Below are 12,880 nucleotides of genomic sequence, written 5' to 3'. Positions count from 1 at the left end.
CAGCCAACTCGATCAATTCTAGCCTTACAGAAATCACTATGGCCATTTTTCAGGTTGAAGGGTCAAAGGAGGAAGGCAAAGAGCATCATAACTTCTTTATTTCTCTAATACAAGGAGAGATGAAAGCACAAACAAGAGAAAATCAAGGAAGTGGAAAAAAAGTAAATAAAAAAGAGCCAGTGAGGTATGCTTCTGATCTTTGTCACTCAGTGAGGGGCCCGCTGGGCACTGTGGCGCTCTGCAAGAGACAGAACTCTCTGGTGTGCTGAGCCACTGGCTGTTCAGGTTAGGCTGTGGCTTTCATGGAACATAGAGCAAAGCAAAGTCACCAAAGCAAGACTGAGCACCTCTCTGCCTTTTTCCTTCTTGTGTAATAGGGTGGAGGCTGGAGCCTGGTGAAGAGAGGCTTTCCTTTACTGTAAGTACCTCCCCCCCCCTTTTTTTTGAGATTTTTTTTTCTGTATAGCCCTGGCTGTCCTAGAACTCCATCTGTAGAGAGTGGCCTTGAACTCGAGATCCCCCTGCCTCTGCCTAGGAGTAAAAGTGTGCTGCTGTTCTGGGATCAAAGGTGTGCACTACCACCACCTGGTGACCACCCCCACTTTACAGAGGGAAAAAACAGAGGCTGTGGGAGAGAAGAAAAAGTAGGGCAGAGATAGCTTGAAAGCTAGCACTCAACGGTTTAGCCTTGAGAGCTGTTACAAAGCTTAAGTTCTGTTAAAACTTGCTGAGCTATACACACCGAAGGTTGGTATAATTTACTCTATATACATTATGCCTCAGAAAAGATGGTTGAACAGCCAGACTACAGAGTGGCACCTGCTTGCCTAGCCATTACCTCTCCCTTGAGATTATCCTCTGTGGCTCTCCTTCCTCACACTTGCTGTCCAGAGTTAACTTGTTCCTGATTTCCTTCTGACACGTGCATGGTCTGGGCTACTGAGAGCATTCTCCAGACCTTTATAGTTGTTTCTGTCAGGGCTACTTAGCAGGTATAAATCTTAGGGCTGACAGTGGCCATCTTTCCCCTGCTGGGGAAAGAGGAAAGCAGAGCCAAGAGATGGCAAGAGGCAGTGTTCCACTGACTGCTTGAACACCCAGATTCAGCCATGTCTGAAGACAAAACTATTCTTAGCCTTTCAAAAGCTTTTAGCCAGCCAGCCCTCTTTGTTTTCCCACTGCCAGGCTAGTTTGGGTTTTCTGTTTCTTTAAAGATGCCTAACACATGGCTGGAGAGACGGCTAGGCAGGTAAGTGGGCTTGTTGTTCTTATACAGGACCCAACTTTGGTTCCCAGAACCCACATGGCGGCTCCTGCTCGTAACTCCAGGGGATCTGATACCTCTGGCCTCCAGGACACCTGCACTGATTACCCCTACATCTATCTCCTACACATACACACATAATCAAAGACAGCAAAAAGAGATCTTTTTTAAAAAATGGGGTGAGGGGCGGCTGGAGAGATAGCTCAGAGGTTAAGTACACTGAAATTGTTCCTCTGGAGGTTCTGAGTTTACTTTCTAGCAACCACATGGTGGTTAACAACCATCTATGATGTGATCTGATGCCCTAAAAAGACTTCTGACACACCAGAATGCTCTAATATACAGAAGACCTGTTCCTGAGTGTGCATTTTCCCCATGGCAAATGGAGGAAAGTGAAAGCCATACACGCATGAGAAGGGAACACCACTGTCTCTTTTAAATCTCAACTATAAAATGGCCATGGAGATAACACTGTGATCCCAAACACTTTGGAGATGAGGCAAGATGATCTCAAGTTCAAGGCTAGCCTGGCCTATTCATAGATACTCTGTCTCAAAAATAAAATAAAATCAAAATATTTTATTTTGTCTTATGTTGCAGAGGGAATTTTGAAGCAATGAATGATGGTATCCTGATTATTTGGGGCTTTTTGTTTGTCTGTTTGTTGTCACCTTGACACAGGCTAGAGTCTTTTGCAAAGAGGGAACCTCAGTTGAGAAAATGCCCTCACAAGAAGGGCCTGTGATCATGCCTGTGGGTACATTCTTGATTGACGGTTGAATTGGGAGGGCCACGCTCACTGTGGGTGGTGCTGTGGCAGGTGGACCCGTGCTGTATAAGACAGCAGGCTTGAAAGCCATGCGAACAAACAAGGCCATAGCCAGCACCCCTCCATGGCTTCTGCTTGAGCTCCTGCTTTGAGTTCCTGTCCTGATGTCATCCGATGACTGCGATGTGGAAGTGTAAGCTAAATAACCTGGGTTAGGTTTGCTCATGGTGTTTTATAACAGCAATGGAACCCACACTAAGACAACGGCCAACACACAGTTCAAGGTTATATGGCTTCTTGAGTTGCTTTGTTTTTTGTTTTTCGAGACAGAGTCTCCCTGTGTAGCCCTGGCTGTCCTGGACTCACTTTGTAGACCAGGCTGGCCTCAAACTCATGGCAATCCACCTGCCTCTGCTTCCCAAGTGCTGGGATAAAGGCACGTGCCCCCATTGCCTGGCAGCTTCCTGATTTGCAAAGGTCCCATTCTCACCTAACCACTGGTGACGCGCTTTAGGGTTTGCCGTGTCTTTTCATTTTGGTGGCTTTTTGGCTTCCTTTTGGCATCAAGAGAATCCATTTTCCACTGGACTCAGACAGAAACCCTTTAATCCACTATACCAGAAAGCCAGTGCTGTTCTCAAGGTATCAGTGAGGGCCCGCTCCCACTGGACCTTCTACTGTCCACATTGCTGACCTTTCAGATGGTCCTGGGTCAATGGCAGTACAGACTACATGCTGTGCATACTCTCACCCCTGCAGTAGGTGACTCAACAGAACAGTGTCCTGTATCCCCTGGCCACTGGTGCAAGACAGAAAGGCCAACTCACTCAGATCCAGGACATCATCTGTTTTGATCAGGTCCTCCTCCCGAGTCAGCGGCAACTGGGTCTCAGGTTCCCCACGCAGCTGCAGTGACAAGGAACGCAGCATGAAGAATACCCGGATGGCCTGGATAGAGCAGAAAACAGAGGACAGTGGAGCTTCAGGGGTGTTTTGGAGATGTGCCCTGAAGGAGGGCATTGCATAGTGACACTTGGTTAAATGGAAAGGGAGGAGAGGGACAAAAGAGGCCAGCCTTGAAGCACTGTGGCCTGGAGCTGTCACAGTGAGGGGATACTTTAGGGTGAGCAGCCTGCATCAGTCCCCAATAGGTTCAAGCCTGGGTCACTTCACCGGGCACCTGCCATTTGCCAGGACCTGTCTCCAAGGGTCATGTGACTTTTAATTCACACTCCCTGCCTGCTAGCTTGCCCATTCTACAGCCAGCAAATAGCTGAGACTCAAGAAGGTGAGGTGTGCTGCCTGAGACAGCATGGCCAGGAAGGGCTACAACCTCCCTCCCACTCCAACGAGCTAGTAGGGCCGAGAGACAGAAATCATCTGCTCGTGTGCCAGTCCTATCTAGTAAATGTGGCACAAGACAAGAAAGTGGCATGCACATAGGGTTTAGATCTGGCGAGGCTCAGTGAAAGTCTAATTCCCTTCTTAAGTCGTCCACCTAGGAGAAGGAGTGACAGACAGGCAAGGCCTGCTTCCTGGCCAATGGACAGCAGTGCCCTGTGAGCCCCTCAGGCTTTCCCAGCTCATCTCAGGGCAGAGACAGCTTGTCAGTACAAGCATCCCTGATCTATGGAAAAAGGGTCTGTCAGTAGCCAGTGTGGCCACCAGCCATGTCCTGAGAGCAGAGAAAAGGCCACATCACCAGCTACCAGGGACATCTGTGCAGAAGAAGCCCTCAGCCCAGAAACAAACTTGCCACCAACAGAGAGCCCAGAAGCACAGGGAGAGCCCCAGGTGCAGATACTCCCAGTCTCTCCCTGACACTGGGGTACACGGCTTCAGAGGCAAACACACTGCTCTCCTCTCCCTCTATGGTGGATAAGTCACAGCAATCCCTAACTCTCTAGTCTGCTGCAGTCCTGAGACAAGGCTGGAGGGTACATTCAGCATAGGTCTGCAGAAAGGGGTGGTCACTCAGGCCCTTGACAGAAACCACTACCAACATAAAGGAATGCCAGGGTGAACAACTGCGGCCTCACACAGGTGAATGGCAAAGACAGTGACAGGCCTGACCTATGTGAAGGAAAGAAACCCTTTTTCTAGTTGGGAACTTTCTAGAAAAGAGAGGGACAAATGCTTGCCTTCAAGGGGCTGGAGGGTAACTGCATCCTAGTGGCCCAGGCAATGGGTATGTGCCCCAATGAGCCTGCCTTGGAGGCTCCTTATGGAGAGACTTGGAGAGCATTCCACAGCCCTAGCCTCATCTGAAGGAACACGCCGTTTGAGTAAACAGGAGAAAGGCAGCTTTCCTGCTATGAGGGTGGCATGAGGACCCAACACAAATTTCCTTAGCAGATGTTAGAGGCGAAGCCTTCACAGAGATATCTGCACCAACTGGAAGATACAGAGGTGTGAGTCTATTAAAAAAAAAAATCAAGAGCTCCGATGTATCTACTATGTGCTGGGGTTTAGGGGTCATATACTGTAAATTTAAGACTACAGGAGCAAGGATGGGTGCTGAGAGGGCAAAGTGAGCTTGGCCCACACAGCGGGTAAGGACTGAACCTTGCCTCTGTACATCAGGCACATATTGACACAGTCTAGTATACCAGGGAATGCAATCTCTTTGCCAGCTCAGAGCAGACAGCAGTAGAGTGTGAAGTGGGGATCGGGTGTCACTAGCATTACCTGGCAACTGGAGCCCTCAAGTAAGTAGTTACAACTGTAGGGATGAGACGGAAGAAGAGGGCCTACTGCAGCACGTCCCAGTCATGGGCGAGACTGAGGGCTGTGTCAAGTATGTTGCTTTCAAGGTTCTGATGGCAAAGACCCCCAGCAAGGCCATGGCTGAGATGAGAAAACAGAAACACATGCTGCTTTCTGTACCCCATCCCTCGGAAGACTGAGGCTTTCCAAGGAATTCACAAGTTGGGAATTTGGCTCTTAAAGACCTTCTGGTAAAAATCTGCTTTTGCTCTGCAAATGTGGAATGGAACATACTTCCAGGAATATAAATAAAAATAGTCATTTAAAATATAAAATAGAATAGAAACGATTAAAAATGACAACTCTCAGGGGAAACGACATACATAAGAAGCCCACGTCTAAGAACAGAAAGAGGTGAGTCCCCCAGGGCAGGGGGCTTCCAAGGCAGCTGGAGGGCTGGCAGCACGCTGTCCCAGGCCATGACCACTTCATGCCACCACCCTGGAGACATTAACAGCACCCTCTCATCACTCATAGCCACTGAGCACTAGGTGGGGTGCCATCTCATTTGGGCCTCATTTTATTTTGTGTGTGTGTCTGTCTGTCTCTGGGGTTTCTCTCTATAGCCGTGGCTGTCCTGGAACTCACTCTGTACCAGGCTGGCTTCAGACTCACAGAGATCTGTCTGCCTCTGTACCATCTGCTCCACACCACATGCTGGCCTTCAGAGGAGGCAGGGCTCGGGACCCAAGGTTTTATATCAAGTGCTCTTCCTTTCTTTGCCAAATCAAGATACAAAATGTTAAAGTCATAGTCAAAAGGAGTAAGAAACGATTTTCAGATCTTGGAAGGCAGAAGACCACATTTTGAAAGGGAAGACAGTTGACTGAACTCTAATATGAAGAAGAAACTTCCATTTCTTTGCTTCTGTGAGTTTGGAAGCAAGCGTAGTCACATTTGGAACCTGGAGAACCAGACCATGCAGGCTCTGGATGGGAAGGTCTGGAGTCACAAGTCTAGGCTCAAGCTGGGGCTGAGCAAGCGAGCACAGGAATTCCCTGAGTCTGGGCTACAGCTCTGGGGAGGGGGTGCATGGTGAGCCCCTCATGAGGGTTCACGGTGGCACCGGTGGTTGTTTGAGCTCTAGGCTGGCCCTGGGACAAGTACTCAGTTCGCCTCTGCCACTTCCTTACTGCATTTGCAAGCTGCTAGGTTTAGGTGATAGCCACTCAGGTTAGAGCCCACCAAGGCCGTGGAAACAGCTGTGAAAGTCAGTCATCCTGAAAACAGGTGGAAACAGTTTGGTGTGGGCCCAGCCCAGTGGGAAAGTTAGGTGGTGGTGTTAGAGAGGTACAAAAAATCCATACCCTTTGAATCAGAAATTCCGATTCTGGGAACTTCTCCTAAAGAAATAATTCAAAAGAAAGAAACACTGTGTTCATGAAGTTCTTATGGTTTAGCTGGAAAAGAGTGATTATAGTGGAAGCACCCCAAACCCTGACTAATGGTGGCACCCCAAACCCTGACTAATGGTGAAACTTATGGGAACTGTGGCAAAGGACTCCTGGAAAGCCTTTATGCAGCCCTAAGAAGTCACTGAAAACACTGTCAGACAGGTGTGGTGCTGCACGCCGGTGAGGAGGACAGGGAGTTCAAGGTTACCCTTGGGCTGGAGTGATAGTTTGCAAGAGACTCTGGAAAGCAGATTCACTAACACAACAGGAAAACTCAAAGTGCAATGAAGAGAGGGAAAAATGGAAGATGAAAGTGAGACCTCGGTGAAGATACCCCGAGCCATCGTAAGAGGATGGGTTTGTAAACAAAATGGGGGAAGCAAAAGATACCTCTAAGTGTTGACCTATGGAAAAAACAAGTCCTTCTTTTTAAAGTGTTGAGATATCACTGAGTTTTCTTTACTGGGTAACACACAGCCAAAGACTGGAGCAAAGTATCCCATTTCCTCAAGGCCAATAGTGACAAACACAAAAACCTGCTGTCCCTGACTGGGAACATGAAATCTGAGCATGAAGGATAGCTGGGAGGCTGAAGAGGATCATAGGTTGGAAGCTAGCCTGGGCTACTTAATGAGACACTGTCTCAAAACAGAATGTAGAAAAAGCAGAACGCTTGCTGAGCATGTCCACAGCCCTGACCCCAGCCCTAGGGATGGCTTCCCAGGTAGCCGGTGCTTCAGTGAGGACTTTAACAGTTGCCAGGGCCCCTGCTGGCTCCTCTCTGCACTCGGCGTGGTGGAGCCTGAGTGAAGCCCCCTCGCCCATCTAACGCACTGGCTCACTCTAGGCTTCTCCCACCAACATCCTGCCAGCATCTCACACCATACTGCCAGCTGCTGTGGCCAAGAGCTGAGGAGGCACAGTGGGAACTCTAGGCTCAGGAAGAGGAAGCAATACTCCCAAGGGCACACAGCTAATGGGGCTTAAGCTCTGTGGGTCTGACTCATGAACTTGTCTTCTTTCTTGGCCACTTCTTCCCACTGCCCTACATGAGCAGGGATAGCTCAAATCCAAGTTCTGATTCATTCAGTCTCTCCCTGGACCCCAAGAACCCCACGACTTTTATTATAACATGGATGCTCCTTCTTGGCTGGCATGACTCAGGGGCACTTTTGGTGTTTTGATCTTAAACTTAAAAAAAGTATTTGTGTTGTGTGCACATGTGGAGGTCAAATGACAACTGCAGGATCTGCGGTTTGCCTGGGAGGGCTCGCGATGCGTGCTGCTTGAAGATACAAAGTGCCCACTTCCTCTGTAGCCTCTGAGCACACGGTTAAAAGTGCCAGCGAGGTGAAGGAGGTGGAAGAGGCCTCCTGTCTGAGGTACACACCACTTTATGTCACTTGCTCTCCAAATCCCAAGGTGAAGCCCCTCGGCTGCTGCAGCCACAGGCAGACCAAGGAAGACGACGTGGTAGTCAGCCTGGGAGCTGCCATGAATGCCTCTAAATTATCCATTCATAGTCATGTCTCCAGGGAATGATTTTCTAGGAAAAGGCAGTGCTGCTTTCTAAGAAAGAAACCGAGATCTTACGCAGGAGATAAAATACTGTGAAGAGCCTTCTGAGGCTGCTTCCTAGAGTGGCCGCCTCAGAAAAAAAGTGCTGATAAGGGGATCGCCTCTGCTGCTTCTAAGAACTTGGCTCAGCACCCGTGCTCTCCTGCCTCCTGGCCAGCCAGCATTATCTTCTCACTACCAGACACCTTACCAGGGTGCTGCCTGGGGTTGTGAGACCCTGGAGCAGGTTCACAGCCACCTCCCTATCCTGGGTGTCCTAGGCTCTGCTCCCTCACACTTTAAAGGAGCTTCTAGCCTCCATCCAGGGTTTTGGCTCCACTCTGCTCTGGGGCAGGAAGTCTGACAGCAGCCTACACAGGTGCCAGTTGCCACAGAATCCCAACCTCCCATTTTCAAGGCTTTGGAAAGCCATGTATGGTGCTAGGTGTGTGTGTGGTAGTGTTCTTTACAGGTGATTGGGCACCTACTGGAGGCAGTCTTTAACTGATCTATAGATCCCTCCTCTGTGCTAGGAGAGGCCAGATCACACTTACTTACCCGCCGCGTCTTCTCTACATCACCACATGGCAGCCGCTTCACAAAGTCAATGCCAGTCAGCGGAGTCCCCGTTGGGGGCAGGAGGATGGAAGCATCCATCATGAGATACTCTACATTCATGGGCTTTATCTAGGAGAGACAGCACAGGAAGCCTCAGAGAAGGGCCCTCCTACACCTGGGCTGCAAATGAGGGCCAGCTCTGCCTTAGACGGAGGCCCTGCTTCTAGCTTGCCAGATGAGTGGCAGGCCTTTTTCATTTTCCAAGTTGCGGCTTTCCCCTTCATTTAAGCCAGAGGGCCCCACGACCACCTAATGCTGGCGGGCTGCCTTGCTTTGTGGGGCACATTACACACTGTTTCCCAGAGGTCAGAGTACCTTTCTCCAAATCCCTGTATTCCAGAGCAGCGTGGCAGAACCATGCTCCCACTGCAGGCTGCTCTTAGCCATCTTTCCAGCAGGGCTTCTTACAGTACCCATTGGCCGCAACTGCTCTTACAATGCCAGAGCCTTTTCCAGGGAATTCCTTCCATTCTGCCATGGTGGTAGGGGACAGCAGTGAGCCTCAGGGCCCATTATCCTTTTAGCAGTAAGCCTAAGTTGCTGAGGGATGTGTGACAGTCAATCTTGGAGGCCTACTTTCAGCCTGCCTCTTCCAGTCCAAGAGCAGCACTCAGGCCAGTTTCCTAGGGACACTGAGGACTGACTTCTAATGTGGGGAGTGGAGTGTGTTACCTTAGTGTTTCTGGAGAATGTCAAGCCTCGTGCAGCAGAGCATGCCATAAACACTGGACTAAAATAAAATAAGCAAACCCCAGGAAGCTTCCTGTGGGGTGGGTGAGGGGCAGGGAACACTTTTTTTTTTTAATGGGCCCAGCATGAGGTCTGCTGTGGGTATTTCATGTCCACCTGGGGCCACTCAAGAGGTATGGGCCCCACTGCACAGACGGAAAAACTGCCGGGCTCAGAATGGAAGAAACCTGCCCAGGGTCACACAGTTAGGGAGCAATAAGAGCAGACACCACAGGGGCTTGGAAGCCTCAGCGTTTCCAAATTATAAGTAGCACGGAGAGTTCACATTTCCAAGCTGGAATCGGGGCGGGGGGTGGGGGGTGGGGAGGGTGGGGGGGGGTGGGGAGTGGGGAGGGTGGGGGGGGTAGGGGGTGGGTGGGGACTCTAGAGGATCACACTCTGGGGGGGTGGGGGGTCTGTGCTAGGGAAGGAAAGAGTTGAAAAAGTACGGATGCGGGCCCTGTAATCAGTGGTCTGAAGGGAAAAAGTACAAGCTGCTCTCCTAAGTATGACAGAGGCTTTGTGGGCCAATAAGGTCCAGGCACAGCCATGGCAGCCCATATATCACAAGGAGGTATGACCTTGAAAATGCTCCATGGATGCCTCAGGAGGGCCAGTGACAAAGATGAGGTGAGCACCCTGCTGCCAGAGCCATGCAGACAAGCTTTGAAGCCAGGGAGCCACTTAAGCCACGCTGCCTGCCTTTTTCTTTCTGACACTTTAAACACTTAGGTTTATTATAAATGTCCCCATCACTTCATGCTTTGGTGAGTTATATCCATGAAAAAGATCACTTATCATCTATTTATTGAGTGCTACAGGGGGCTGAGTCTGAGGATGCAGAGAGACAAACAAAACAGGAAGCTGTCATCTCCAGTCTGTCCTCTGTGCTCCAGGAGAGGAGGGAACTGCAGGGCACCCCACCCATGTTTATTTCTGTAGAGGAACAACACAGAGGATCGCTCTGCCATGGAAGCCTGGCTCTGCCACTAGCGGGATGCACAGACTTGGGGGCATTGCTCAGCCTCCCTGACTCCCAGGGCAGTTCTTATGTTGAAGATTCTACAAAGCAGATTGGTTAGGGCTTCTTGGTTGTGGAGAACTGGAATGCTGCAGGTTTGGAGCTGGACCGTCCTCCTCCATCTTTAGCCTCCTTGATGGCCATTCCTTGCTCACCTGCCTGACCATACTTTTTGGAATGTGTCCATCTAACACAGCGTTAGCTTCTGCCAACCTCACAGCTAAGAATGCCATTAGACGGCATCTGAGAGAGACCTCTAGAAGAGAGTCTCCCCAGCTGTGTTGCAACCTGCCACATGATGTTCCTGTTGGTGGACTTGAAAAGGTGGGATTTCATTTAGTTCTGTGACTACATGAAACTAGTTCCTTGACAAAACATGTTTGGGGCAACCTGAGTACTGGACACAGTCACTTATATTTGGCTCCAAAATAAACTCTGTCTTATTCTCTTTAAGGTGAGAACTGTGCTTTGTGTCAGACTCATTATGTACAACATGCTCTTCACCCAAGCACACAGCAGTCCACAATAAGGGACACCTCCCTTCACTAATATCCAGGTGACTGACTCCCTGAAAGACACAGTGCCATCACCTTGTGCAGCACTGAAGCAGCCTAGGGCCTGCCTCAGCTGGCAAGAGGCTGATTTGCTGAGGTCCAGGTGAGGACGGATGTCAGTTGCAAGGTCCAGGGTGTGTCACTTTAGTGTTTCTGCAGAATGTTAAATATTGTTCAGGACATGCCATAAACACTGGCGTAGAGAATAAGCAAAACCCAGGAAGCAGTGGAGAAGTGGACATATGCACTTTCCACATGGGCCCAGCATGAGGCTTGTGGCTGAGTATTTCACATCCGCCTGTGGGGGCAACTCAGCTGGATGGGCCACACTGTAAAGATGACAAACAGCCAGGCTTAGAATGGAAGACACCCACCCAGGGTCACACAGTTAGGGAGCAATAATAGCAGACATTTCAGGGGCTTAGGAACGAATATAATCTGAAGTTTTAGTGGTGGTGGCAATCAAATTTACATCCCTAACGGTCTTTGCAGCTTGATGAGATGAGCCAGCCCTCTGCAAATTGGGCAGGCATGATGGTTCTACCGGTACCCATATGTCCCGGCCCTGTACTTACTGTCATGCTCCTGTACTCATCTTCAAACATGTCCAAAAAAATCTCTTCTCCCTGCAAAGAAAGGAAGGAGTGAAGAGACGCTTATTCCTACCCCCACAAACACAGCGTTACAAACGCGGCTCTTGGCTTTGGGGGGCATCTGTTTTTCATTACAAGTTCTTGTAAATCACCAGAAAGTAAAACACACATGTGAGCGTGAGCACGCATGCGCAGATAAAAGGCCAAATATCAAATTGCACTGCTCAACAATTTCCTCTTTTTGAAAGTACACTAAGCTGGCGTTTCTTCTGTCAGATCAGTTCATTAGAGCAATAGCAGCAACAGTAATAGCAGTAACAGCAACAACCACAAAAACTAACGTAATGCATACTTAACACATAGACAAGGCTAATACTGCAAAGTGCTTAGCATCATTTACTTCTCTAGAGTGGCTGGAAAAGTGGGAAGTGCTGGTTAAGTCACCATGTTAAACATGTGCGGCCCATGTCTGGGTGGGGAGGGCACAGTTATCAACACTTAGCATGAAGATTATATGTGGCTAACTCCATTTGTTTCTGAGAAAAGTCTTGAGTTTGGTTGCCAGGGGCGATGACTGCATAGGATTCCACTTTGGGCAAAATCCAGCACCATGTGATTCGATGTAAGAAAGGGATGGCAAATGATGCTGTGTGCTGGAAAAGAAGAGGCTGGAGCTCATGTCTGTCGGGCTAGGCCACACACTGTGAAGGCAAAATAACTCAGAGCCCACCTCTCGGTCAGTCAGGGCTTGGGAGATGTCTGTGCTGCCACTGTCCTACGTCATGAACAGAGTCTGAGCCATCCTGTCTCTCTAGGCTGGGGTTAAAATACAAAGGCAGCTTTCCTTCTGTTTGGGGCCAGGAGGCAGCTTCTGGGAAATGGCTACACTGTGTCTTCCTGTGTTTATAGTATCAAAGCATTCAGGGGTAGCCAGTTCTAACGGGAAGTCGATCAGGGCGGCTCCAGGCTTTCTTCTTTTTTGGGGGGCTGTTAGAGGGGCATGTTCTTGCTTAAAGGCCAGTGTGGCTCCCTGAAGGGCAGCTGTGGTGGCCCACAGTGGTACTCCCTGTCTGGACATGCTACAACTGCAGCTGGAGCAGGTTGCCTGGCCTGGCAAGGCAGAGTTCTAGATTAAAAGACTGGACTGTAGCTCCATTAACAGCCGGCAACAATGGCAGCAGGTAGAGCAGGGCAGCGGCAGTTCAGGCGAGGGCAGTAGGAAAGTGAGGCAGTGCTGCCACCTCCCCGCAGCAGGAGCTGCCTGAGCTTTCTTCAGGGGAACCCGGGCCAGTAGGACCTGCAGAGATCACTGATCATCCGAGTCACCCCAAACTCATCCACCATGTGAGGACAGAGTAGGCCCTCACTAGACAGCAAACCTGCCTTAACCTTGGACTTCCCGGTCTCTGGAACGACTGCTGCTGATGCCGTTTTCCCACAGCAGCCCGACTATATTACACCATGCCTTAAGGTCAGAGCCAAACAAAACCACATGAAACGGTTATAGCTGGATCTCTTAAAGCAGTCACCTGGAACCTGAAGACAAATGTCTCTAAGTCCTTCAGATCCTAAAGGTCATCTCACTAAACTCAAGATAACTCTTCAAATGCCTGCG

General features: G+C 49.7%; 1 protein-coding gene across 9 annotated transcripts in view; it reads right to left on the bottom strand.

The window, feature by feature from the left end:
• Positions 1 to 12,880, bottom strand: part of CLEC16A (C-type lectin domain containing 16A) — a 189,192-nt gene that overhangs the window by 98,719 nt on the left and 77,593 nt on the right. For 5 of the 9 annotated variants that reach the window (XM_084763150.1, XM_084763155.1, XM_084763153.1 and 2 more), the window contains 4 exons: positions 11,248 to 11,298; positions 8,309 to 8,437; positions 6,107 to 6,142; positions 2,861 to 2,981 (listed from right to left, as the gene is read on the bottom strand). In XM_084763150.1, the coding sequence (XP_084619276.1) occupies positions 2,861 to 2,981; positions 6,107 to 6,142; positions 8,309 to 8,437; positions 11,248 to 11,298 (337 nt within the window). The remainder of the gene's footprint in view (positions 1 to 2,860; positions 2,982 to 6,106; positions 6,143 to 8,308; positions 8,438 to 11,247; positions 11,299 to 12,880) is intronic. The other 4 variants (XM_084763148.1, XM_084763152.1, XM_084763149.1 and 1 more) reach the window with 3 other exon arrangements.

Source organism: Acomys minous, assembly GCF_964271855.1.
Source record: "Acomys minous genome assembly, chromosome: 16".
Lineage (NCBI taxonomy): Eukaryota > Metazoa > Chordata > Mammalia > Rodentia > Muridae > Acomys > Acomys minous.
This window is presented reverse-complemented; position numbering and strand designations above follow the sequence as displayed.